Source organism: Equus przewalskii, chromosome 7 (assembly GCF_037783145.1).
Source record: "Equus przewalskii isolate Varuska chromosome 7, EquPr2, whole genome shotgun sequence".
Lineage (NCBI taxonomy): Eukaryota > Metazoa > Chordata > Mammalia > Perissodactyla > Equidae > Equus > Equus przewalskii.
The window spans coordinates 34,899,279-34,926,684 of NC_091837.1; the positions used below are offsets into that span (position 1 = coordinate 34,899,279).

At 42.9% G+C, this 27,406-nt stretch overlaps 1 protein-coding gene across 8 annotated transcripts in view; it reads left to right on the forward strand.

The window, feature by feature from the left end:
* PTPRM (protein tyrosine phosphatase receptor type M) overlaps positions 1 to 27,406 on the forward strand; it is a 771,793-nt gene that overhangs the window by 685,924 nt on the left and 58,463 nt on the right. For all 8 annotated transcript variants that reach the window (XM_070629469.1, XM_070629471.1, XM_070629470.1 and 5 more), the window contains 2 exons: positions 6,507 to 6,583; positions 10,655 to 10,691. In XM_070629469.1, coding sequence (XP_070485570.1) covers positions 6,507 to 6,583; positions 10,655 to 10,691 — 114 coding nt within the window. The remainder of the gene's footprint in view (positions 1 to 6,506; positions 6,584 to 10,654; positions 10,692 to 27,406) is intronic.

Genomic DNA, 27,406 nt, shown 5'->3' on the forward strand with positions numbered 1-27,406 from the left:
TTTCCTTCAAATCTGTTTTTCTATGTCTTGAAGTTGTTGGCTTTATTTGTTAAAGTAAAAATAGGTTTATTGTTTTCCTGTCTGATTACTAAGACAGTATAAACTATATAGACAATTGAAGTAGCACATAAAATCATAAATAGTAAAATAAGTATCACTTCAAATTTTACCACCCAGCAGAAAGCCCGTCCTTTTAGTTACCCCATATGCATTCCTACACACGTATACAAATGCATTATTTATTATTTCATATAAATAGACTCTTTTGAGACATGCAGCTTTGTAACCTGCTGTATTTTACTCTACAATTTGTCATAGAGATCTTTTCAGGTAAAGAAATTAAAGGTATAGTAATACTTCTTAATGATTGCATCAGATTCCATTGTTTTATAAGACCACTGTTGATCAGTACCTTGTTGATATCATTGACTGGTTTAAACTAGGTGGGGATAGAACAAGTTGTGTTTTAGAAAAGCAACTCTTAGCATGGATTCATTGTAGGCAGAAATAAAATAGTCCAGGTGAAAAATTGTCAGGTCTTGAATTGAGTCAGTAATGCTACAAATGATAGCTCCCTCTTACTTGGTTCTCACTATGTACCAGATGCATACTAATGCATTGCTTATATTCACTCACTTAATCTTCATTTTACAATTGAAGAAACTGAGGCACAGAGAGGTTAAATAACTTGCGCCAGGTCCTACAGCTGGAAAGAGTGAGGACTGGGAGGGAAACCCACAGGTTCTGGCTCCAGAGTCTCTGTGCTGTGTTGTACAGAAATAAGGATGGAAGAGAAAAGTTGTTGGATAGATGCCAGGGGATTAAGAGTTAGGACTTATTAAGTATTCAGCCTGTTTCCAAACCTTTTCCTGTTTCCTCTTTAAAACAAGGTCAAACTCGTCTTCCCCAAAGAGTGGCTTCTTGGAGTTGTCAGTTCTACCCTGCTCTACTGTTCCCCAGACGAGCATACTGGGCTTCTTCTGGTGTGAACTGCTTAGCTTTAAGAAAGCCATCACTTTTATTCACATAAGAGGGTCATCTCTTTTCAATGGAAACTAACTGTCCTATGTTCCAGGCATTTGACAAGTACCTCACTTGGTCTTCCCAACGCTGCCTGTAAAGCTGCCCGTTACCACCCCCTTTTTACAGATGAAACTCAGCAAGATTCAGAGTTTGTCTAGGTTCACAATTCGTGGGAGTAGTAGAGCCAGCATTCAAATCATGGTCTCCAGGACACCAAAGCCCTGATATTTTCATTTACTATGCGGTATCAACGTGAAATGGCTTTGGAATAACCAAGAAAAAAACACCCACACTGAGAAACAGGATGGTAATTTGTAACTCTAGAGCTCAGGTCTTTTCAGCCTCATCAGGCTGTGTCTCCCAGATGCCAAGTCCTTATAGACTTCACCCCTTGGCTTTCATGGTCAATAGTTGACCTATGGTTAACCACACATTCTGCTGAATTTTCCAAACTTTTATACTTGAGCAGTTGAGTTCTCCAAGCTTCCTCCTCCTTTCAACCCAAATGGGAGCTCCTGGCACAGAGAAAGGCCCTTTCCCAGCTGGTTGGCCTACAAAGCAGACTGGCAGGACAGGGCTCAGCCAGTGGACTGTTGGCATTTCTATGGCGCTTTTGCCATATATGCCACATGCCGGAAATGTCCTCTAGGCTTGAAATTAAGTTTTCCTAAAACGAGTAGTTGATATATGTTAGTCTTCTTAATTGGTATGTGATTCAAGATGAATGAGATTTCAGGACAATATGGTGAATAGCCTTTATGTACTGATTTATTTGACCCCCACCATCTATATTTATTGCTCTTACAGCCAGCTGAGAGCTTGCTTTAAAAGAGGACACCTGAGAAGCCCAGTTTGCGTCAGGAGCCCGTCTCAGAGCTCCGAGCAGCGGGCAGAGAAAGCACGCCCGGCTGTAGGAACACATCATCCTACTGCTTGTGCTTTTTCTTTCCCTGACTCCATGTGGGTGACACTGATGCTTTCCTATTTATTTTATTGCTGATTAGGAAGGCTGGTTTTCACATGCACCTGCCAGAAGGCAGAGGATTAACGTGATAAATGCTGACCCATTACGGTCAAGAAGTGCAGCCATGCGATGACCAGCTTCCTCTCCATGGACAAAACTCATGTTCCTGTGTCCTCCTCCACAGCGGGACTCCCTCCTCGAGATTCAGCCCACTCTGCTAAAATGTCTGTCTCCCTGCCTTAAGATACATTCACTTGTCACTGCTCACACTTACTTTATCACTGGAAGAAAGAACACCTCGTAAAACTCACTTCCATAACTCTTAACCATTTCCACTGAGAACATGTTAATAATGTATGACCGTTGTCCTCTAGGATCCAGCCATAGAGTCACTGCCACCACTGCCTTTATTCCACCGGGGGGAGGGGAGCAGCCCCTCTCAGGAGAGTCCACCAGCAGAGGAGTCCCAAGGGCTATGAGACTGCAAGTGCGCGAGATGTCCTCCCCCTCTGCAGGCACTGTTCCCTACCACGTCCAGGGTCAGAGTGCAGCGTGAGGAGGTGTTCTATGAGGCACAAAGGGAGAAATAGGACTCATTTTTTTTAAGTGTGGTAAAATATGCATAAGACAAAACTTACCATCTTAACCATTTTTAAGTGTACAGTTGAGTGGGATGAAGTTCATTCACATTGTTGTGCAACCGTCACCACCATCCGTCTCTGGAACTTCTGTCTTCCCAAACTGAAACTGCACCCATTAGACACTAACTCCCCATTGCCCCTCCCCCAGCCCCTGACAACGACCATTCTACTTGCTGTTTCTATGAATTTGACCACTTTAGGTACTTCATATAAGTGGGGACCATACAGTATTTGCCCTTTTGTGTCTGGCTTATTTCACTTAGCATAATGTTCTCAAGGTGGTCTCTTCTTCTTCTTCTTCTTCTTCTCCTTTTTTTTTTTTTTTTTTTTTGGTGAGGAAGATTGGCCCTGAGCTAACATCTGCTGCCAATCCTCCCCTTTCTTGCTTGAGGAAGATTGTCTCTGAGCTAACATTCATGCCAATCTTCCTCTATTTTGTACATGGGATGCCTCCACAGCATGGCTTGATGAGCAGTGTGTAGGTCCACACCCAGGATCCAAACCTACGAACCCCAGGCTGCCAAAGCAGAGCACGTGAACTTAACCACTATGCCGCTGGCCTGGGTATAAAACATTCATATACAATTTAATAGATTGTTGTAAAGCAAACACTCATAAAACCATTCACCAAGCCAGCCCTGATGGCCTAGTGGTTAAAGCGTGATGCTCTCACCACTTTGGCTGCCCGGGTTTGCTTCCCAGGTGTGGAACCACACCACCCATCTGTCGCTTGCCATCCTGTGGCAGTGGCTCATGTAGAAGAACTAGAACAACTTACAGTGAGGATATACAACTACCTACTGGGGCTTTGGGGAGGAAAAAAAGAAGAGGAAGATTGGCAACAGGCGTTAGCTCAGGGTGAATCTTTCCCTGCAAAAAAACCCAAAAAAACACAAACCAGGTCTACAACAGGACCATTACCAGCACCCTGGAAAGCCCCAGTGAGCCTCGCTTGATCACAGCTTGCCGCTTCTTCCACTGAGATAGTGGCTGTCGAGTCACCATATTCGTTAGCGTGATGAAGAGTTAAATCTTTGTGCTTGTCTGGGGTGTGTTAGGCAGGACCGCTGTGTATGGCAGTGCAGGCTGCGCTGGGAGTGGAGCCCCTGGGTGGGCACTGTGGCCTTGGGGAAAGGCGCTCTCAGGGATATTCAGAATGGGCACCGTGTGCTCTCTGACCACAAGAGGTTATAATCTGGTAGAATCAACTTTAAAATAAACAGAAAGATACTACCATCTGTATAAAGAGAAATAAAAACAAGCTTAGTCTTCTTAGGAAATATGCTGTACATTTGTCTTGTCAATTTCATTAAGTGAGCGAAGCAATGAAATTTGGAGAAGTAGCAGCAAAGTTAAAAAAATTGAGGGGTGGGTAACCGGCTGAACAGTGAGGGGGTAATGGGGAACTGTTTCAAAGGCAGTTTGTGTGAGATGAGAGTGCAGTCTTAGGAGAGATTGAAGTCACTAACAAGAACATTCCAGAACAATTTGGGAAGCCCAAGGCTGGTAAATCCTGGGGAATGGGCGGCATCATCCTGAGGTCCTAAGAGAAATAAAGTAGGAAAGAGGGAGGATTCTGACAAGGGGGTACAGTAGATCTAAGACAGCCCTGCTTCCAAGACTGGAGACTCTAAGGCAGTGCCTGCCTGTTGAAGACTTGCCCGGGAGAGTCACGGAGCACAGGAAGGTAAACCTACTCTCCCTTCAGAGGAGCTGACGGAAAGCCTGGTGCTGTGGAAGAGCCGTGATCAGCTCTCCTGTAGCATCTCTCATTCTCAAAGCTCAAATGGCTTCACCAGGGGAATTGCCCGTAGCTCCATTCTGAAATAACTGTGTATGTGCTGGGTCTCCTAACAATACAAAAGCCGCCACAATCCATGCGTGCCCTGCGCCCCGACCACTCACCTCCCCCACAGCCTGGCAAAATATGGAGAGGGAGCCTCAGGTTTTAAGCAAAATATATTCTAGGAAACTAGTTCTTAAAGCAGGTCACCATGAGGAAAAATTTTGACTGCATTTGGGTCCATTTCTGGGTTGCTGTTGTCTCTTTGGGCATCAACTATAAAGATAGAAGAAAATTGTGGGGCTTTATTGCACAGCACTTGATAACAACAACTGATGCTATCCATCACTTTCTCTAGCCTAGGCTTTTTTCTAATCTCTTTTTGTGTCTTATAGTCATGCTCACAATAATTCCATGAGGTAGGCACTGCTAATCCCCAGTGTACAGATAAGGAAGCTAAAGCACAGAAAGATAAAGCAACTTGCCCCAAATCACCTCACACCTGACGTTGGAGCTCGCATGCGTGCCACTACCCGTCTTCTCTTCTGAGCAGAACAGAAAGACATGGCTTCCTCCAAGTTTTTCTCTTGTCTGGCCCAATGTGTGACCACATTCCAGGTAAACTGATAGAGCCCCGACTACTTGTAAGGCCCTGACGTGAAATAATGTGACTGTCGTGACAGAAGTGTAAAGTCCCACCAGTGAAGGTACACAGATTTCCTCCTGCCTGCACTGCTGAAAACAGACTCAACATTCCTCCCACAGGAGGCTGAATGTGAGGGACCAATAGAAATGCTGACTCACCCATTAGCACGTCAAGCCAAGGAACAGGTCCAAATCAGCTTCCTCCAGTGATTGCAGACAAAATGGCCTGTCATCTGCAGGTCTGCTGGCACTTGGCTCAAACTGAGGACATCCTTTCACCCCCATCATCCCAAATGAAGTGTGGGCAGAGGTAGCAGACTGGTGGCAGGCCCGCCCACTGCACCAGCGCCGTTGGAGTGTTGCAAGTGTTCTCCCCAGGCCACCGCTCAGAAACCTCGAGTGCCTCCCTTTCAGAGTGGCTCCTCTTATCTGTTCCAAATATTGGGTTTGTGTGTAAGCTTTAATTGAAAGGAGGGTTCCTCTGCTAAAAAGAATATTCATTTAGGAAAATAATTTTTTAAAGGACATATTTTTTAAAAAACAAAAGATTCACTTTTTACTGATTTAAAAAATATTTTGGGGGAAATCTGCTATGTTCCAGACACTAATCTAGGGGTCAGGAGTAAGCAGTGAGCAAAACAGGGAGAACCCTGCCTTTATAGGGCTTTTAGCACTTTCCTTTTTGAAATACAGATTTCCAAGGAAATAATTGAGAAGTCTCAATAGTATTTGCGGAGAAAATTTTTCATTCAGAAAAAAATTGAAGTATAATGAAGTCACACCACAGTCACAACCCCCCTGCAGCACTTGCTGTGTATCAGACATCATGCTTGGCAATTTGTGTTCTCACTGAAACCTTAAAACAGCCCAGTTTGGTGAGGCTTGGTGGCATAATTGAGTGGCCTGAAGCCACATGGCTGGTGGGGGACAGCCTTGCTCCACCCGCCAGAGCCCTCTGGTGCAGAAGGAGTGCTTAGAGAACTCAGGGACCATGACTGAGGTTAGAACTGCGTCTGCACCTCCCAGGACGCTGAGCCATGCTCTATAACCATCATTTGTCAAGGGGGCTGTCGTGGGCAACCTTCACAGTCTCAGGGCTTGCATGTGATTTAGTGAAGTTGCTAAACTTCCAACCCAAGAAATGATTCTCTTGCGATTCACAGAATTCTACGTAGGAATTTCAGACCTCTGCCAACACTTGACGTCTGTAAATGATCAAAGAATAAGTTAATGAGATTTACTGTAAAATGCAAAGAATCATAAATTCTTCCCAGTCTTAATAGCAAAATAGGAAGTGTAGAAGGTCTGTAGTATTTAGTTCTTGGTTCATCTTTGAAGCAGCGTGGATGTGGATGATCTATCTCTTGCAGTGTGCTTACATCCGGGAGCTCTGAGCAGCCCAATGGATTGCTTTTGCTAATTGTTGTTTTCTTTTCCTTTTTCTTTGCAGATGATCATTCCCGGGTGAGGCTGCAAACGATAGAAGGAGACACCAACTCAGACTATATCAATGGAAATTATATCGATGTATGTATTTTGAAACTGTCAGTAAACCCAACCATTCTGACACATACCACATCGTGTGTCCACTATGAGATTGGTGGACACACGTTGGTCCAACTCCAGAAGCAAACACACATTAATGTTGCCCCATACACCACAGAACTTTACAGTGAAGATATGTCAGCCTATGGGCTGGTGAACTCCTCTGTAACATTCTGTGTCTTCTTTGCTGCCCCGTTCTTATGTGGACTAAGAAGATGTTATTTCCATTTTTTGTCAATAACTTAGATTATTTGGCACTTAAAAAAATGTTTGCATATTAATAGGACAAAACACTCTAATTCCTAATTCGATGATTTGCAATCTCTTGTCATCACTGCACTTTTAAGTTGCCTTCAAAGTACTCTGCAGCTGTTAACCAGGACTTGTGATGCACGCAAGACATGTCATTAAATATGTAGACTCTTTAATTATTGAAGTCTGCTTCTTTGTTCATTCTGCATCATGTTAACTTAATGCCTTACATTAGAATAAATTCTTTAGGAAACAGCATGTTTTCAGTTGAAAGAATGAACGAAATCAAAAGCAGACTGAAAATCAAGGGGAAGTTGCTGTTACCTCCAAGCCCCAAGTTTACATTAAGCAGGTTTCAGCTCCTTTGTAGTTCCCCAGGCAGACTGTGCTTGGACCTCACGCTGTTTCTTAGTCCATCAATACTTCCGTGGACGGGCTTTATCCATGTATGTGGATTCTTTTATTGTCTTGGTTGAGTATTACTCAGATGCTACTAAAAGTACTAGCAACACAATCTCTGAAAGTTATCTAAAAATAACTATAAGAATGTTATTTTTAGTGCTAATTGGAAAGATGTGGCATTTTTATTTATAGATTTGAGAGTGGGGCCTGGGGGATGATTATTTGAAGAACAGTTTATATCTTGTTCTTCAAACAAAGACCCCTACATTTGAAAATGACCAACAACAACCCAACCCAAGTTAGATTTTTTTTTTTATTTAAGCAGAATTTCTTCCTAAGTTACATTGCATTTATTCCTTTATTCAGCAAATGTTTAATGAGTACCTTACAGGAATGGAGTACTCAGAGGTGTCCAAGACTTGTCACCGTCTCCCCAAGGCCTCCCAATTTAGAAGCTGAAGTAAGAAACATCTTCTCTATGACACTCCTTCTCTTGGGAGATATTCATGCCCCAGTCCCAGCTCCTACAACCCCTCCTGGGTCCTCGAGCATGGGGACAGTGCCCTACTCATCCTCGTATCCCCTGTACCTGTACGTGCCTGAAATATTGTAAGCACATAATAAGTGTTTGATGAATCACTGCCTGAAGGAGTAAATGTGATCAGAGTAGGCATTGTAGAGGAGGTCATTTGAACTAAGCTTTAAAGAATGAGCGGGTAGAGATACAGAGGAAGGAAACACAAAAGTAATGAAAATATCAGATTAATCGGTTTCAATTTTAGCAGAGAAAAGAGTCAATATTCAGGGCCCCTTTATTCACCGTCAGTAAGATCTTACTGAGCACCTGTCATAGGTCAGGTACTGTTCTAGGTACTGGAGTTGTAACTGTGAATAATTCAGACTAAAATCAGAAAACCACCCTCTGACCTAGTGGAGCTGAGGTTCTAATTGGGAGAAATAGATAATAAATGAAATAAGCCAGTTAATTCTATATGGTATTAGAAGGTAATATGTACAATGGAGAAAATAAAAGCCATAAAGGGGGAATAGGAGCACCAGGCTTAGAGGTGGATTGCAATTTTGAATAGAGTGGCTAAAGTTAGCTCCACTGAGAAGCTGACATTTGAACAAAGAAGATGAAGGATTGAGCCATGTAGATATCTGGGGAATGAGCATTATAGGCTGAGAAATAGCTCACGAAAGGCCTGACTAAGGAGCATGCCTGGTGCATTTGAAGCAAAACAAGCAGGTGAGTTTTGGTGGAGTGGTGTGAAGGGGGTAGAGTCATAGGTGATGAAGCGAGAGAGGTTGTGGGGCCAGGCAGTATGAACAATCGTAAGGACTTTAGCCTTTGCTGTGAGATGGGCAGTCATTAGAGGGCTTTGAGCAGACGAGTGACGTGATCTGGAAGCTGAGAGGAGAATAACTGTAGGTAGGTACGAGTAGAAGCAAGGAGACCTGCTAGACGGCTGTGGAAGCAATCGGAGAGATGATGGTGGCTTGGCCCAGGTGGTGCACTGGAAGGAGAGAATTTGTAGGATCCTGGATCTTTGTTGAAGGCAGAGCGGATGAATTTGCTGACGGATTGGCTAAGGGGTGTAGGAGGAAGAGAGGGGTCAAGGATGTTTTCAAGAGATGGAGTTGCCATTATCTGAGAAGGAGTGAGGGTGGAGCAGATTCCGGTGGGAAATAGAGAGGAAATGAGGAATTTAGTTTTAGATGTGTTAAGCTTTGAATATATATTATACATCTAAGTGGAGGTGTTGAGGAGGTGATTGATAACACATCAGGATTTCAGGAGAAAGACCCAGGCTGGAAGTTAGAATGCAAGACTCATCGTTACACAGATGGTGGTATGGAAGGTCAGGAGACTGGATGAGATCACCAAGGGAGTGAGTATGGATAGAGGAAAGAGTCCAAGAACTGAGCATTCCAACGTCACCATCAAGATGAAAGGGAGGAATGAACAAATGAAAGAAGAGGAGGAGCCAGGGAGGGAGGAAGAAAACGAGGAAAGGGTGTATCCTGGAGGCCAACGGAGAAGGTATTTCAAGAGGATTAACTGTGTTCCTGCTGCTCATAGGTCAACTAGATGAGGACTGGGAAATGACCATTGTCATTGACGTAGGTAATTCACGGACTGTGTGGACTGTTTCAGTTTAACAAATGAGCTCCTCCTATCTCCTAGCACCTTGCTAGGACTGACATATACAGCGAATAAGTTGGACCAGGGTCTTGCCTTGTGGAGCTTATCAGCTAGCAAGAAATGAGGAATCATCTAAATAATCTTCTTTAATACATGTCATGATTCTATATTTGAGACCTACAGCAGGTCAGTTGTATAAAAGAATGTGTTTCGGGGCCAGCCCAGTGGCGTAGTAGTTAAGTTCATGTGCTCCACTTCAGCAGCTTGGGATTTGCGGGTTCAAATCCCACATGTGGACCTACACACTGCTCATCAAGCCATGCTGTGGCAGGTGTCCCACGTACCAAGCAGAGGCAGTTGGACACAGATGTTAGCTCAGCAACAGTCCTCCTGAAGAAAAAAAAAAAAGGATGTGTTTCCTTGGTTGTTCATTATTGTCAGCTTGCTTTAAGAGCAAAATCTAACAGGTATGCGTTTAAGTTGTCTCAGAAATCTGTATTTCCTCTTCAAGTTTCTTTATTCTGTGTTCCAGCTGGCTTTAGACACAGTATTTTGGGTAATCTCAGGGGATAGAATTGGAAAGTATTGAGGTCCTTGGTGATATATGTTACTGTGTGTAGTTTTCTCTAAATTGGCTTTCTCTTTCGCAGATATTGATCTACAATGTTCTTTTCTCCTTTCGTTCTTTGGTCTCAATTATCATCTTTCCCTCCTCTTATAGGGTCATGATAAGGGGTCTTGCAAAATTTCTGCCTTTTTAAATCCCTGGCCCAGGCTATAGCATCATGGCATGGTATTAGCAGGGTTTAAGAATGATAGTTAGTAGTATTATTGACATAACTGCCTATACTGATATAACCGAATAGGTCTTAAAGCTTTGGCACATTGCCAACAACATCTCAAACACAAATGAAATTCTATTGCATATTCCTGGTCTGTTTGCACTCTAATCAGAGTTGTGGTTATGTTATTTCAAAGAATCCATAAGTCGTTAGTGTTTATTGCTCGTCCATCATCTCATAGCCAGTGTATGGTCACGTCACTCACACCCCTGTGCAAGCGTCAGAACTCTCATATTGCTGCACCTTCGCTTGTCAAGGGGAACTCAGTGGCACTAGGTGTGGTGGTTTAACTTTCGGATGGTGGGGCTGTTGCTATTTGTATGTGCATTCATTTTGGCAAACTTAGCATGTGACTTCTCTGCTGCTTATTGATTTTAAGTTTGTCCAATATTCTTTCTCATTTATTTTTAGGGTTATCATCGACCCAATCATTATATTGCTACTCAAGGTAAGTTTATTTCAGCTTTGCTGTCTTTCTTTGGTTGTTTACCCATTCTCTAGCATTTTGCACCTGCTTCAACCTCCCTCAGAAAGATATCACACACTGCTGTAGCACCATTTATTGCAGTTCTAGTCATTAACACATACACTCTTGTTTTCCCGTCAGAACTTCTGGTAATTTAATTGTTTAGTTAGAACTTCATGTTGAAATCATTAGAAGAAATGTGTTCATTAATTAATTATTGGATTAAATCTACCTTAGGAATTAATATGACATTTGCAAAAATATATATATATATAGATATTCATTCAATTAATAGATACTGAATACTCTCTATATAAAGACCTGTGCTAGTTGCTGCTGGGGATGCAAGCTGAATCCAGCAAGCACCCCCTCTCACACTGGTTGTGGTTTAGTGGGGAGGATGTGAGGCGACCTGTACATTAGTACATGCAACACCAATTAAAAACTGCTGCAAGAAGTACAGAGAAAATGCGAAGAAAACTTGGGCAAGAAAGAGGTTACTTTCAGATGAGATGATCCAAAAACAGCTTTGTGGAAGAGGTGAGATTGGGAGGAGAACTTCTAAATGACAGAGACATCACAAGCAAAGATCTGAAAGCAGGAAATTAGTACTCCTGGCTGGAAAGCAGTTGGTGGATCACTTTGATTAAAGAAAATCAAAGGGAAGCTGGAGAAACATCTTGGGGAAGTTCATGGCATGTTTTTTGTATTGTCTTACCCACCGACTATGAGGTAGGTCATCTGTGGAGAATGAGGATCATGAGAGATCTGAGGTTTTCAGGGACGAGTTAGTGAATCAGTGTAAGGTGAACTGAAGAAGTGCTAAGAGGCAGAGAGGACCCAGTTAGGGCTGAAAAGTGTACATTCTCTCCATTTTATTATTTTAGCATTGTTACCAGTGATGCATTATATCCCAGAAGCAGGAACAGGGATATCAAAAGGATGTGACCTGCCAATGGTTAGGGATTGGCAGAGAGATGCCTAACAGAAAGTCAAGGAGCAAGGGAATCAAGGATGCCAAGAGAGCCATGGTTGGAAATTCTAGGCTTGGAGGCAGGGAGCCCAGAGGTGTTCAAAGGGCCACGAGGAGAGAGAAGGAGCTAAAGGATAGAGGCCAGGTTCAGTTCATGAGTCACAGGATGGGAAAAGAGGTGGTTGTACCCAGAGACCAGATGCCAACATTTGAGCAGGACTACCAGTAGAACTTTCTGCAATGGTGGAAATTTTCTCTATCTACACTACCCAATATGGAAGCCCTTATTCACATGTGGCTACTAATACTCAAAATGTATCTACTGCAAATGAACTGAATTTTAAGTTTTAATGTTGATTTAAATAGCTTCATTTGGCTATTCGTTACTGGTGGTGTTGGACAGTGTGGCTGAAACGGAGCCTTATCCTCCTCATCCCCACAGCCTCAGTGAGAACCTGGGTGGCACCATACGTAGAGTCCCCAGTCTCAGGTCATCACTTACGGACTCTACACCCAGATCTAGGACACCTGGTTGACCTCCAAGTATGTTTCCTTCTCTGAAATGAAGTTAGTAATGTCTCGTTCCAAGGTCGTTTGCTAGTCATAAGAAACATCGCACAGGGAGTGCCAGCGTGAACTTGGCAAAAAGCGGGCTCTTGCATAGGAGTTGTTCAGGTCTTCAGGAAGCAGGTGCCTGGCTCAAGCTGTCCCATCTGGGACAGAACAAGGATATGTGTCCAGGACCCCTATGTCCAGTCGTGGCTGCCTCCAAACTGAACTAATCAATGCCTTTAGAGGAATGCATCATTAGTTCTTTACATCCATACTAGTGGCTTTCAGAACATTCTAGAGTTAGGGTCGTAACCGATCTGAAATAATAAATTTCACAGTAATTTGAAATTAGCAGGTCTTACAAATGTATGTGAAAATTTGATCATAAAATATACAAAATACTACTGAGTCCTTGAATGGCAACCCATGTTTTTGTAGATAGCATGAACATAAAGTTAAATTTATTTGAATTTTCAAAGTTGAGGACCTCTAGATTAATGTGACCAGACAACCAGCTGAAGTTGAGATTGAAACTCCCAAGTCCTATGTGTGGCCCCTGGGCTGGCTTCCCTTGTTCATTCTCAGCCCCTTTCTCCCTGAGGGAGATTATTCTGTGAAGAAAAATGCCTCTAGAGATGTCACTTTCTGGCCCCTTCAGAATTAGTTTGAATGGTACTGAATTGTCAGTAGTCCTCTTCAGCAACATTCAACCTATCAAGTGTTAATGAGCAAATATATCTGTTGTCAGCTAAGAAATGGCAAATGTAACCAGTTGGTAGTAGACGACCAATGGGCCTGAAAGGAGAAGGGCTCTGCGTAATGCCCTGCTCACCAGTGCCTGGCGCCTTCCCCGGTCTGGAGTGGGTTACAGATTGGACTCAAAAACTGCATCTCTGCTATTGGTGCAGGGGGAGAGAGAAGAAGTGAGCAAAGATTTTTAATCTAACCTTCAGGCAAGACAGTAAACATCACGTTAAGAGTAATATGTTCAGACCATGATGTTCATATTAAAAAATTATAATCTCTTTTCCAGTATATGCCATAAGCATATTGTAACTGATGGCCTCAGATTGCCCATATAGAGATTTTTGATCATCTGCAGTAATTGCCATGGAGAGGTGGAACATGCTTGTGGATTGTCTTCTTTAAAAACAAGCACATAAACACCAAATTGTAAGAGTCCAACAAAATAGATGATAAAGACTAATAGGCAGATGCAATTTTAAAGTCTCTCCTTGCTCTTTTTTTCCTATCCTGCAGTGATATAATTCTTTAAAACCTATTCATAGCAGGAACACATGAAACTACACGAATGATCTAATTTACTGACAACCAGTTTTATCCCCAAGAGTGTGAAATACCAAGTTCCTGCAGTACAGAAGACATGTCATGAATTTATCTATTTGGCCTCTATCTCTCCCCCAACTTTATTGATTTTTCTACCAGTAACTGACTTTGACCTTTGATGATAATGGTAATGTTCCTGCAAATTGAAGGGACCACATTCAAGGCAGATCTGTGGCTTTTTTAGTGTGTTCTTCCTGTCTCCCCTTCATTTAATGGTTTTCCATCTGGCAGCTAATATATTGATGACCCTGTATTCGCTTCATCACGTCTGCCTGACCTGCTGTTAATGCAATTGTAACATTCAGGATTTATGATTTGACACACCAGGGTTCAAAGGAGAGGAAGTCACGTCTGTTACCGCATGTCCGTACTCAGAGCCAGGGCAGAGGTGGTATTTCAAAAGCAGAGTTCACAGTGGGGGCCAGAGGAGTACGCAGGTGGGTAGGATTGCCCAGAACTGATCATATTTCACAACCAAAAGATACCCCACAGAGACGACGTGGGCCACGAGCTCGAGGCACACATTTAGAACGGCTCCTCCAAAATGATTGGGGAGAACATCTGCTGGCCCGTGGTGCACGAACAGGGGGGCCCTGGAGAAGTGTTCTTTTTATTATTGTTTAGTTTTATTTTTAATGCTGACTTCAAGAGTCCTGCTTTAGAGAACTCAGGAGAGACGGTGCAAGGTAGTTGTGGAAGGAAATGCTGTAAGTCTGTGATGGACATGGCCTGCCCAGCACAGAGTTCCTCTTCCTCACTTCTGAGCTCATCTGTGGGCTGGAGATGCATGGAAGGATCCTACAGGAACTTGCCTGTGATTCCCTCAGGAGGAGCAGACTGCATCGTGAAATCTGGAGGGCACGTCATAGTCGTGTGGTGGTGCAGCAGCACTTGCCTGGGATTTCAGAGGAGCTGGAGATGGGGTAGAGGGCGGTTATGGGGTTTGTGGGGGAGGCAGGTCTTCAGCCAACCTTGAAGGAAAGGTTCCCTTATCAGAGGACAGGACGAGTGGGAGGACTGCCTGCCGCAGTCCAGAAGGAGCAGGCCCCCTGGCCCTCAGCAGAAGGCACAGGAGAGAGCTAACTGAGCTGGGAAGGGTCTTCACCTCTGTGCCTCTTGGGTCTTCTTGGCCACTTGTTGAAATGGATCCTCTCTCAGGACAAATTCACATGTGCACAATTTTACATAGGCATTCAGACTTAGTAAGATCCAGCCTGAAACATCTGTGCAGCCCAGATGAAATCCCCTGAGTCAGAGGGGCTGAGAACAGAGAACTGACAGGTAGGGCGAGGACGCTTGTCAGAAGGCTTTGAACAGGCATGTTATCTAATGAAAGGCAGAAAGGCGCGGAGGGAGAAGGAAGGATGTTCCGGCGCCATGTGGTGGCGAAGAGAGCGCTTTAAGGAGAATAATTAGTGTGGAATTATCCTGGAGAGAGAACTGGAAACAAAGAAGATGGGGAGTAAACACAAAAAAATCTGGGATAGAAATGAAGAATTCAGACTACAATAATGGCAGTGAGGCAGTTGTGTTTTTATTATATTCAATGATCTAGGTGTTACATATGACTAAAATATGTTTTCTAATATTAACTATACTATAAAGTCAAAAACTGCTGATTTCTTAGTATATTTCCTTTTCGTTTAATAAAAAGTGATAAATACGTTTTCTTTCTCCATTAGTGGTTTGGGTTGATATGATGCTGTTCTTTCTGAAATTCAGCGTTTTTATTTATCCATTCGTTCAATAAATATTAAGTGCCTATAATGCGCTAGACTTTGTGCTATAACTAATTTAATGCATTTTCTGTGCTCTGACCATTCTAGATATCACTAGTCTCATTTCGTAAGTAGAATTGAGACCCCTGAGGAGGGGCAGAGGCTGACCACAGAACCAACCTGTAGCTGAGTGCTGCTGGGCGCATGGGGCGCGGTGCTTCTGCCCCTGGGACCCCTCGTGCTGCATGTACACGGGGTATTCGGCCCTGAGCAGAGGCTGAGTCTGTGCTCCTTTTCATGTACTGCATGCTGTACCCGGGCTTTATGAAGCTCAGCCCTCAAAATCATGTGGTTAATCTTTAATAAAAGGAATCTAGGCTCCAACCCCTTTCTTCTAAGTTACAGTGCTTCTCAAAAAGCAAATTTTCTACAATACAGTCATATCTTCAAATGCCTCTTAATTAAAACTGTCTTTGATGTTGTAACTTTAACTCTAGAGTGGTAAAATCCACACAACTCCTCTTTTGAGTATAGTTGCCTTGACACGGACTTCACTTCATCGTTGCTTTTCTCGGCATTAGGCAGTATGACAGGGCTGGCTACTGATTGGCTCCAGTCTCTCTGTCACCATCAGTGTTAGCTCCGTGCAGTACCCTTGGTGAGTCTTGGACTAGTGGGTCTCCAGACAGGTGCCCAGATGCCACGTGGGAACAGGGAGACCCCTGCGTCCCACCACGCGCTCCCCAGGGCTGCCCAGCCTGTGTGCCCTGGCCCCCGGTTCCTCACCTTCAGGAGGCAAGGAACTTCTCTCAGTAGCTGGGGAAATCTAGAGAGCCTCTCCCCGGAAAGAAAATTTTAAATGTGCACACATATGCAACATTTTATATAATTTAAGATGGTTCGTGGACACACACCAGCCACTGACTCCCATTTACAAATTATCTCAGGCTGTGTGGACCTCAGAGTAAGAGCTTCACTTTGGTCAGAAACTTAAAGCTATTTTGTAGTAAGACAAAAAGCACAGAGTTAATTAAAAAAAAAAAAGCATATTTCTTAGGGGTTAAAAAATGTCATACATTGATGGCCAGCCCTGGTGGCCTAGTGGTTAAGTTTGGCATGCTCCACTTTAGCAGCCCAGGTTCAGTTCCCTGGCACATACACCACTGTTAATGGCCATGCTGTGGTAGCAGCTCACATACCAAAAAGAGGAAGATTGGCAGCAGATGTTAGCTCAGGGCAGATCTTCCTCGGGAAAAAAAAAAGACAGTAGTAAATATCATGCTGGGTGTGCTGTTACAACTCATGAAGTTGTTGAGGCAACACCTTTACCTTTGGGGAAAAAAAAAGTCATAGATTGTTTATAACTGTGTGAAATATACTTCTGACAGCATCAAAATTATTTACTAGCCTAATCTCTTCCTGAAAGATCCTGGAGTTATTATTATAATCTTTAATATTGTGAACCACGGTCAGTCAAGGCTGGGTTTTCCTGTTTGTCTCAGGCTGGGTTTGCTGGCTGATGTTATCATTTTGCTCTTGTTGCTGAAAAGTTTATGGCTTTGCTCACTTTTCAGCAATTTTAGCATTTATATTAGAAAACAGTCTCTCTCAATGATGAGACACTGGAACGGCAGTCCCATAGCTTGCATTTATTTCTTAAAAGTGGATGTACTGGAAGTAACACAGGTACCTCAGCCAGAAGGCCTGGATCCAAATTCTTGTGCTGCCACGGAAGAGTTATCCAAACCTCCTAAATTTATGTAAGGTGGAGTCCTAGTGTCTGGAAAACAGTAATAATAATCATTGTAAGAGCAAATTCTTACCTGGTGTTTACTGCATGCCAGACAGTGTTCTAAGCGTTTACATTTACTAATTCATTTCATCTTTACCATGAATATGGAGGGTAAGTACTGTTACTGTGCTGGATTTATACATGGGGAGACCGAGGCACAGAGACTTGAAGTAACTTGTTCAGGGTCATAGACCTAGGAAGTGGGAGAGCTTAGGATAGTGTCCAGGACCTTGAACCATATAGGTGTTTATAGGATAAATAATATCCTCCTTCACTGACCTTGAAAAGGTACACAAACAACACAAAGCAGGTCTTACTAATAATGTGTCTACATTTCAAAATGTGAGTAGTCTTGTATAAACTTCTAAATAGCTAGTGACGTGAACTTGCATTTCTCACATGTGAATAAAGCTAAGTTACATATTTTTAAGAAGCCTAGGCACAATTCATAGAAATTGTGGCCTGCAGAGGGCCTCCACGACATGCCATTAACCTTGTCACCATCTGCGTTGTATGCTTAGAAACTCTGGATGCTCAGTGTCTATTTCTGGATGCCAAGTCACATTGGCATAGGCCACAGGAACTGATGCAGAAAACCAGGTACCAGATAGTTATTTACAATGAGAAATGTCACTGTCCAGCAGACAGAACTGCCCTCAGCCTCGTAAGGGCATTCTGTGTCACAGGCCAGCTAAGAAGGAAGATGACTTGGCAGAAGGTTGTTTCATGACCTGGCACAGAAGGGCCACGAAGTTCATTGATTCCACAGGTGCCTACCAACTGCCCAATGGACTCCTGGCACAAAGCAGCTGCTCAGTGACAAGACAAGAACAGTGAGGATGAATGAATGGCTAAATGACGATTTGGGAGTTACTGTGCGCTCGATAGCAGTCAGGCCATAGACTGTTCTAACCAGGCAAGAAGGATATCTCATGCTGGCCTGACAGAGCATCTGTTCACCTGGGTGGATTTGCGATTGTTATCTCCTGTACTGTGCCTATGTCTTTTCTACATTAAGGGTTGGTCCACTCCTATTCTTACAGACACTTTCTTTTAGGCATCACTCAATCCAGGCAGTGTTTTTGGAGACAGTCCATCTTGGTAAACTAACTTTGCTGTTCTGCCCTCACCCTGTGTATGCATAACCCCCTCCCATATACACTTATATAATCAGTCTTATTTGTCCATGATAATGATTTCTTGATAATTTGTAAAAGAAAAACCTGAAAAAATTTCCTGCAGAGACATTGAGCTAGAAGCAGACTTTTAGTGAAAATGATGCCGATGTGGGGTGAAGGTTGACAGTGCGCATGTCTCAGACCCTCACCTGCTGCACGGCACCTGCAGCTTTGCTGTCGTGACTTCCTTCTGTTTGCTCTTAGTCTGGCTTTCTTCTACATTTCTTCCACGTACTCAGTGTGGAATGCACATTTTTAATAAGGATTTTCAGAAAGAGAAATATGGTTTTTATTTTCCCAGCTCAAAATTCTCCTTCAGACCCCTGAAGCAGTAAATAATAGTGCTCAGAGTAGGACACGTAACTTTCCTCAGCAAGTCATTCTTGTCACAGAGACTTGTCAGAGCGTCAGTGCCAGTCCTACACACTCTGTAAAGAGGCTTTTATCTCCTGCATGCTGGCCTCCAGATGGAGATGAACACTTGAAATTATTTCTCAGTAGAATTGAAAGACAAAAATTTTAAATCCAAAGCTAAGTCTTCAGTAAACAACTTTTGTTTTTCTTCCTCCAAGCCCCAGTGCGGCTTGCGCTTCCAGAACAGAGCCTGTGGTAGCTGACACGGCTCTGCCCGGCTTGATGCTCCCACGGTGTCAGTGGGTGTGCGTTATGTTTGGATTCATTTATATCCTATTTGAGATTGTTTTAAGAGTATTGCCTGGTAAAGTGGAACATTCTCAAGTTTTCACATTTAAATAGGGAGGCTTTGAGGAAGTGTGATTGATACACAGGCAAAGTGACCCCTCACGAGGTCTGTGTGTGCCAAACGCCCTGTGCCAAGTCCTCCAGGTGGGGCCCACCTGCACGTAACTCTCCATCTGTAGTTTTCCAAGGGAAATGAACAATTGCAATTAATAGCTTATCCACAAACTTCCTTAGAAACGATAGTGTCTCTTCACCAGATTAACTTAAATAGATATTGGCCAATTAGCTGAAAGGTCAGATCATAGACATCTCTCATCCTTGTGCTCTTAATAAACTTGCTCATTAGTAGTGAGAACGTTTAAAAACAGGTTGAAAATTAAAAAGTGAAACCAAAATAGATCATGTTGGTAACATCCACCCCTCTTGTTACAGATGCCACAGCAGAAACATCTCCCTCAAGCAGTGGAACCTAAGTTAACACAGAATAACTTGAAGAAAAGTGATGTCCTGCTGTTCAGCAGGCCCCAGTTTTACATTAAGGGTAACTTAGAGGTGTTATTCGTTTGAGGCAGACAATTGTAGAATCCTTTAGAGCTGGCAGAAACTTTAAAACTCTTTAGCTTCAACTCCCTTGTTTTGTAGTTGAAATTGTTGAAACTTAAAGAACAAATTGATCTGAGTGACTTTCATCCATGTGAGTTCAAGTGGGTCATGTATGCAAAAGTATTTGCTAACTATATGGACTAACATTCCTATTTAATAGAGTGTATGCAGTGTTCAACTTTGGAGAAACCTAATGTATTTCTGGTCTCCTAAGTGGCTTTTGTCCAACAGGGAGGAAAAAATATGAAGTCCCGTCTTTCTTCCAGATTCAGCCCTTTGAGAGGACAGAGCTGAAACTAAATGTCCTTGTCCTTTCCCTGGTGCTGGCTTCCCAGGGCCTCCAGCACCACAGACCCTTGCAAAGCCAAGCCATTCCTTTCAAACATAGTTCATCCAAAATTGAACAGGTATTTCTTTGCACCTGCCAAGTTCCCTCGCTCAGTCCAGGGTCAAGAATGCAGCAGTGACCTCAGGAATTACACAGTGTGGGTGTATATATACACAACCAACTGTTAATAATTATAGTTTGCCACAACACCAGATTTGGAGACTGCTTGCAGGTATTTCTCTCCCCCATCCCTACCCCCTTTAGCAGGTGAAAAAGTGAGACCCAGTGCAGTCCTTGCACCACTTTTCTTGACTCTTGGGACCAGGTTCCTGTATCATCCATGGACACAGTTTAGGAAGTTTCTGGCCATTGCAAGTTACTTTTTTCTTGCCTTCTCACTCAAAAGGATGCTTCTGGAAATTTCCTGATGCAGTGCCTCACACTGCCATTGAAAATTGAGGTTGGTGGCACTAAGCTATGTCTAGGGAGTCAACTTACCTCTATTTTATTCATTTCTTAGATTTATTCTCTTTTTTCTTAAATAAAAGTAGATCCCACTTGTGTACTGGAAAAAGCTTACTTAAAGAAGATGGAAACTAATGAAAGCTTTTATTTCTCTGGCAGGGGCCCCTGAAGCATGTGAATGTAGGTTGCCCCCTCACTTTACTTGTCCTTGACAGAAGGCAGCCAGATCCTTTGGGTCCCCAAATCCCTCCATTTTGAAGGCTGTCATTCTTGTTTGTCCTCCTTGATTGCCTTGTCTTTGTTCTCCTCTTTACAGCATGAACAGATATTCATGATGGGTTTCTGAGGATTCTCTTTGGAGACAGGCCTGATGACTGCTCTGTGACTCAGCCAGCAGGAGGCTCTTGTGGTGGAACATCTGTTCTGTTGCTCCCTTCTGTGGCTGTGAACACTTTCTCTTGCCCGTCAACCTGTCCCAGGGAGCAGGGACCAAAGGTCCCGCCAGTAGCAGTGCCTCTGTCTCTGCATCAAGGGTAGACTGTTGCCACACGCTGCCTGCCAACCCTTTTATTCTTTTCCGTATAAGAGTTTCTCTTTGGAGGCTTAATCTTTACCTCGCCGCGCTCAACTCTGATTTGTCTGCCTTTATCATTCCGCGTTCCGTGTTGAGAATGATAGCCGCCTTTGCATTCCCAGTGACAGCAGTACCACTGCAAGCTGAAATGTTTCTGTAACTGCTAGGGGGGCACAACTCGAGAGGAGGGCTGAATAGAGGCTGAAAAGAACAAAATCCAAACAACAGCCCGTTTGAGGGAGTGGTGTTTCCAGAAACGCCTTGGGACATTTCACTTCCAAGTGCAAGTCATGCTAGGAGTCACCCCATTATTGATTTGATTCACAAATATTCGTTTGCTTATGCGACATGTTCACAACCTAGTCTTTGAAACTTGGCCCTAAAATCCCTTCCATGTGCAAATGTGTCTTATGTCAGTAACTGGGACAAGACTTTCTCCCCCACAACGGGCAACAGAGTATAGACTCTAGAGTTGGATAGCCTGCTCTCAGATACCAGCTCTGCAAGCAACCTCTCAATAAATATTAACCACAGTTCTTATCATTATCATTATGATCCTATGGATTCCAAAAGACATCTCTCTCAATAGCACAGGGGCAGTTCAGGCTTTAACTCAAGTGTAGTGTATACTCATATAGTTTGATAAAAGCTATTACGTTGTACACTTGTTAATGTTTCCTTCCAGAAGGTTGTATCAAAGGGAGCCCCCTGTATTTTCAAACATTCTGCACCCCCTCCAAAGTACAAAGATTATCCTCATTGTTAACTTTTAAACAAAAGACAAATAGGGGTTGGGAAGACAATAAGCTATATCATAAGCTTGGAAAAGCATATTTTCCTTCAGTTTTTGAAGTCTTACAGAAATTGAGCTACTCTGATAGCAACAAAGGACCCCAGCCTTGGAGTTCTGAAGGCTTCCCTGATGCACATTTCAAGGTGAACTACATACCAGGGAAACAGCTTAATTCCAAAGACCAGACGAGTTCCTTCCCAACAGGCTTAATGCAAACCAGTTTCTGAGATCAGAATTCACACGAGGATGTTTTAGAGAGGAGCTTTGGAAGGCCGTGAAAGCACTGAGAACAAAAGGCTAAGAAACCACAGGGAAATGATCTTCTGGGAGCGAAACTAATAATGACAGAGGAGCAGGGGGTGAAATGAGAAGGAGACAGAAAGAAAGATGTAAACTGTTGGCCTGCTTCTGCAACTCAACTGTGTTGATGGGGCTGGCTAGGCCCACACTGGCTTCTGTTTGGGTAGATGTTGACCAGGTGCCTGAAAGTGGCCGGTCACAACCCCTCAGGAGGCAGTAGACACAGTGGACTGAACTGAAAGAAACACCTCCAGGCCACTTCTCAGATCGACTCCCCAAGGGTGGAGTCCCAGGAAATGCAGGTGTGCCCCACACGCTGCATGTCAGCTTAGGAAAAGGACGTTGGAGTCAATAGTTGATGGCCATTTGTTGATTTTAAGTAATTATTGTTCTTTTTAAAGTAATATAACAGTATCATGGTTATGTTCTTTAAGAAAAATACAGATACCAAGTGAAATATTTAGATACAGGCAGTAAAACATTGACACTACACTAGTAAGTAATTGTGCCCATAGCTTCGAACACTTACGAGTGACTCCCACACTGACCCACGCCCAAAGCCTCACTAACACACAGGGAAAGCAAGAAGGATGATTTATTATCAACCAATAATTTACTAACAGCTTTCCAAAACAAATTGCCTAGCAACGCAATCAGATCAGTCTTATTCCACTTCTATTTTATGAATATAAAGATTTAAAAAAAAATTTTCTTAACATTTAGAACATTTGTATCACTTCGAAGAAACTTCGTTTTGAGTTTGTGCGCCAGTGGTTTTATAGATAATATGCGTTGGTTTTTTATTTTTTAATAAAGCCCATGATTATGATTTATATCATCATATGGCATATGTGGTAGGAGAGTAACCAGTTATTTTTTAAATGACTTTTTCTTTTTTAATCTTTATTTTGGATTTTCTTAACACATGAAGGTATCTAAATAGTTAGGAGAGTGTATATATTTGTGGATCAGAAAGAATTTATTTGAAGACTCCCAAGGGTGATCTTGTAGATTTTTATTTTGAAATGCTTCATTCAGATTAATTTTAGCACGTGTGGCTTTTAAGAAAAAAAAAAATTTCTAAAAATATCATGACAAACTTAGGTTTCAAAGTCAGTATTTCCATTTATTTTCTTTTTTAAGGTTTTAAAATAATGAGCAAGGGAAAGGAAGAAAATATGCAGAATACTTGAGTCATTTTGTTCTCAGTTTACTTTTTCACAAGATGTCCCTCTGTCTCTGTTTTTGCCATGACTTGAAACATTGTTAGGAGTAGTGTGGAAATGCACAAACTTTATCCTAGTAAACATAAATTAAGGAAAACCGCAATAAAAACTATGAAGGTGGGCCAGCTTCATGGCATAGAGGTTAAATCTGTTGATCTCCACTTCAGCAGCCCAGGATCGTGGGTTCACATCCCTGGTGAAGACCTACACCACTTGTCAATCCATGCTGTGTTGGCATCCCACATGCGAAATAGAGGAAGACTGGCATGGATGTTAACTCTGGGCAAATCTTCCTCAAGAAAAAAAAAAAAAAGAAGAGGAAGATTGGCAACACATACTAGCTCAGAGTGAAACTTCCTCAGCAAAAAATAAAAAGCTATGAAGGCATATAAAAATTTACAAGAGAAAAGAATTATAATAATGGTTAATCAAGGTAGGGTGAACTCATATAGGAATTAAGATGCTAGACAATGCAAATATGAAAAATGGGAAGGTAATGATTAGAATTAAAAATACACTTTCTTAGGAAGAAAGTGGCTATAAATTAAATTATCTTTATTAAGACATATTAAATAATATGTAGTATATTATTCTTTGTCCTTTTTGATTATCAATATTTCATAATTACTTTTAATTTAATAAATGAATAAGATGAAAGTCAGATTATTAACCAAAAAAGAGCTACGGGTTGAAGGTTATAAGGGATACTGCAGACAGAGGGTTCCCAGGCTGTTTTAGAATTTGCGTGCAGCCTGTCCGTTAGTGTTTGGTTTACACCGATTTTCTCTTCATTAAACTGACATGACCTTTTGGTGTCCAGTCAGAATTTCATATGTTCTGGTGACGCACCTGGAAGCCGACATTTCCTAAACTAATTATCTAGAGAGAGCTACGAATCTTTGCACAGTTACTGTTGGCTCACATTCTTATTTCAGTCTGAAAGGAGAATTTTAGGGGAGGGTATGAGTGAAATGTAAACATCAGCATGCAGATTATGTGTGAGAGGAAATGTTATTCACAGATACAGCAGGAAGTGCATGCCTAGTGTTAGGTAGAAGCAGAGCACAAACCTTGTGAGCCAATTTAGAAGAAATAGGGTAGTAAGCAAGTGCCTGCTAGCAGAGCGAGCCAGGGGAAGGGACAGACTCCCACAGGAGGAACCTTCTCCAGCACGAGAAGGCATTGTCGCTGTGTGTGAGCACGGGAAGTTATTCACGGGAAAACCACTACTTAACGTCATTATGTAAGTCATCGTTTTTGACACCACTTCTAAAAAGGTGCGTTTTATTACAGCTCCAATGACTATTTTCTCCTCTTTTACTGTCACCAAATTAGAATTCCACTGGACTGGTGAACATTTCTAAGCCTGTAACTCTGGACATAAAGGGTATTTCACATGAGAGCTATCCCTAGAAAATGCTATTTTAACACGCTGCCGGTTGTATTTTTGAATTTAGGTTCAAGTATTCACAAGTTTTCCCCACCATAGAACAATTCTCAGTGTTTGCTTTTAATTCATTCGCTGATTTTCCTTGCTGCTTTTAAGTGGTATTGGGGGGAGGGCGTTCTTAGCGATTCAGGAAGATGAGCAAATCACGTCCCGTGCACTCAGCCATCTCAACTTTGGTTTTCTTTTTCTGCAGCTGAAACCAAAAATTATTCATAAAAATTCCATGATTTTAACATAAGTAGCCTCAGGGGAGAGCAAAATGCACCAATCCAGTAAGTGTTACTGAGGAATATGAATGCACAGGCCAGCTGTTCTCTGTGTCACCATTATTGCATTTGTGACACAGGAGACAGATTCAGTCCGTAAAGCATGTGGCATATTTTACCTTTTGCGTTTCACTGCTGCAAACATGAAAAGCTACTAAATGTAAATTTATAGACGTAAGTGTTGTAGAAGTATCATATTGAAAAGTCACAAAGTTTTATAATAAAAACTCAGAAACCACTGAAGGGACACCTAATGCTCTGAATGTTGAATAACTTACTTCATAATACTTATTCTAGATGATCACCAGCAACGATAATAACAATAATGGATCAAAACTTTAGGGCCACTTTTGTTTATGAGAAAGAGCTTTAAGATGAATGTGTAAATCCCAGGTTTATCTTTTTTCACATTCATATTCCACCTTCAATTCTGATGGAGTGAACTGGATCCTGAAGGACTTGACCAAGCTCAGGCCAGGCCAGTGCCCAAAGTAAGGACTCCTAGGTTTTCTGCAGCTGCTTTGCCCCTAGGGTCGCTGCCCCTGCCCTCTGTCCTTGCACCTTTCAGTGTGCACCCCACACCACACACAGGCGCTCCGCACCCTCCCGGGACCAGTCTGGTCAGGGAGTTAGAGCACCGACAAGCACAGACAAGGCCCCCAGTCTGTTCAGGTCATTCTGAGATTTAAAAAGTGCAGCTGGATTGAAATCCTGGGTTGGAATCCCAGCTTCCAAGTCACTTTGTCTCCTAAGCCCCGTTCTCATCTTAAGATGAAAACTTACACGGTTGCAGTGGTGAATAAATGAGCATAGCTTACGACACCTGGCCTATTGGGTTTATCACCCTTGTGTGTCATTTAATTAACTGTCCACCAGCCTTGTCAACCCCCTCTCTGGGCCCCCTGTACTTTCCAGCCCAGAACCCTCAGCTGCTTTGCTGACAAAGTGAAAGTCTTGTACTGGGGACCCCACGAGTCCTGCCCTGTTTCATCCAAAGCTGCCCTCCAAGGGCAGCCCCAGTCTTCCCCACTCTTGTTCAGATGTAAGCCGGGACCCACTGGTTCCCAAGCCCAGAGGCCTACCTGAGCCTGGTCTCAGCACTGGGGATACTTGGGTCCCGCCCCAGCTGTGCCAGCAGTGTGATGCCAGCTGGGGGCCTGTCACCCTGCCCAGAACTGCTCTGACCTTCCTGCCTCCCGGGCTCCATGTGAATCACCCCCTGGGGCCATATGCTGCTGTCCTTGGGATTCTGATCTCCACCGGCCCTTAGGGTACCCAGGGAGCCATCCTCAGAGTGTTACTGTAGCATTTTTTAATATATCTAGAGGAAAATATTTAAAATGTTTCCCTCTCATTAATCAATATGCAGCATGATCTCTTTATTTACTCTTCTTTACTGTTCACATTCAACATATTTCCTGGGAGTTTTTGTTCAGTAAACAGTAGCTCCCCACACCCTGGACACTGACCTCTGTGTGCATCCCGCAAGAGAGCCCAGCCCGCTGGCCACCGCGCCCTCCTCCTCCAGCTCCCTCTTCCTTCCTTCCTTCTTCGTGGCTTCCACCTTGTCACACGTTGGGCTGAGCCCACAGCTGTTAAAACTTCTTTACAGTTCACATGCCTCCCCTGGTGTCTGCTCAGATGACCAAACACTTCTTCCTCTGCCTTCTTCCTCTGACTTGCCGAGCTTTCAATCTAAAAGATTTCTTCCTAGTTGTGTTTTTTAATATCGGTCTTGTTTTCCTACTCATAAACACTGAACCTGCAATTTTTATAAAAATTTCACGTTTTCTCACAAGATGGCTCCATGCGTATCCCCTACCCCTCTCGGGTGGCACTGAAGTCACTTCCGCTGGATGTTCCACCTGGAGGACCTACCACCCCCACCCTCCACCCTCATTCGGACACTTCAAGGTCGTATCCATCCTTTGAGGCCCCTTGCAGGTGCACTGTCTTTCATAATGCTTTCCTGCTGCCTCTTTGCCGGTGAGATGGAATCTCTTCCTGACTTTGGCTACTGTAGACGCACTCGTACATCACTTACTGACCGTGGTCTTCAAACGTTTTTGCTTGTATATCACCAAAGGAAGTTTGAAAAAATTATGTACCTCTTTTGGACATTTTAAGTTGATATCTAAAATTTTATTTGTGTGTTTATGTAAGCATTTTAGTAGGAGAGGAACGGTATTAAAAATTTTCTAAGACAAAATGAAGATTGATGTAATTAGAATAAGTATTTTATAATGTGATAAATATATTTTAACTACCTCATAGATTAAAGCATACCTAACCTGAAAAAAACACATGAAACTTTCACCCATGGATTTCATCCCAAAAAATTTGGTGACCCTGCAAAACATTCCAGTTACGTTTAAAACAATAAGCATTACCAGCCTCTGTTGCTTCAGGAGTTCTGAATTCAGAGCATCC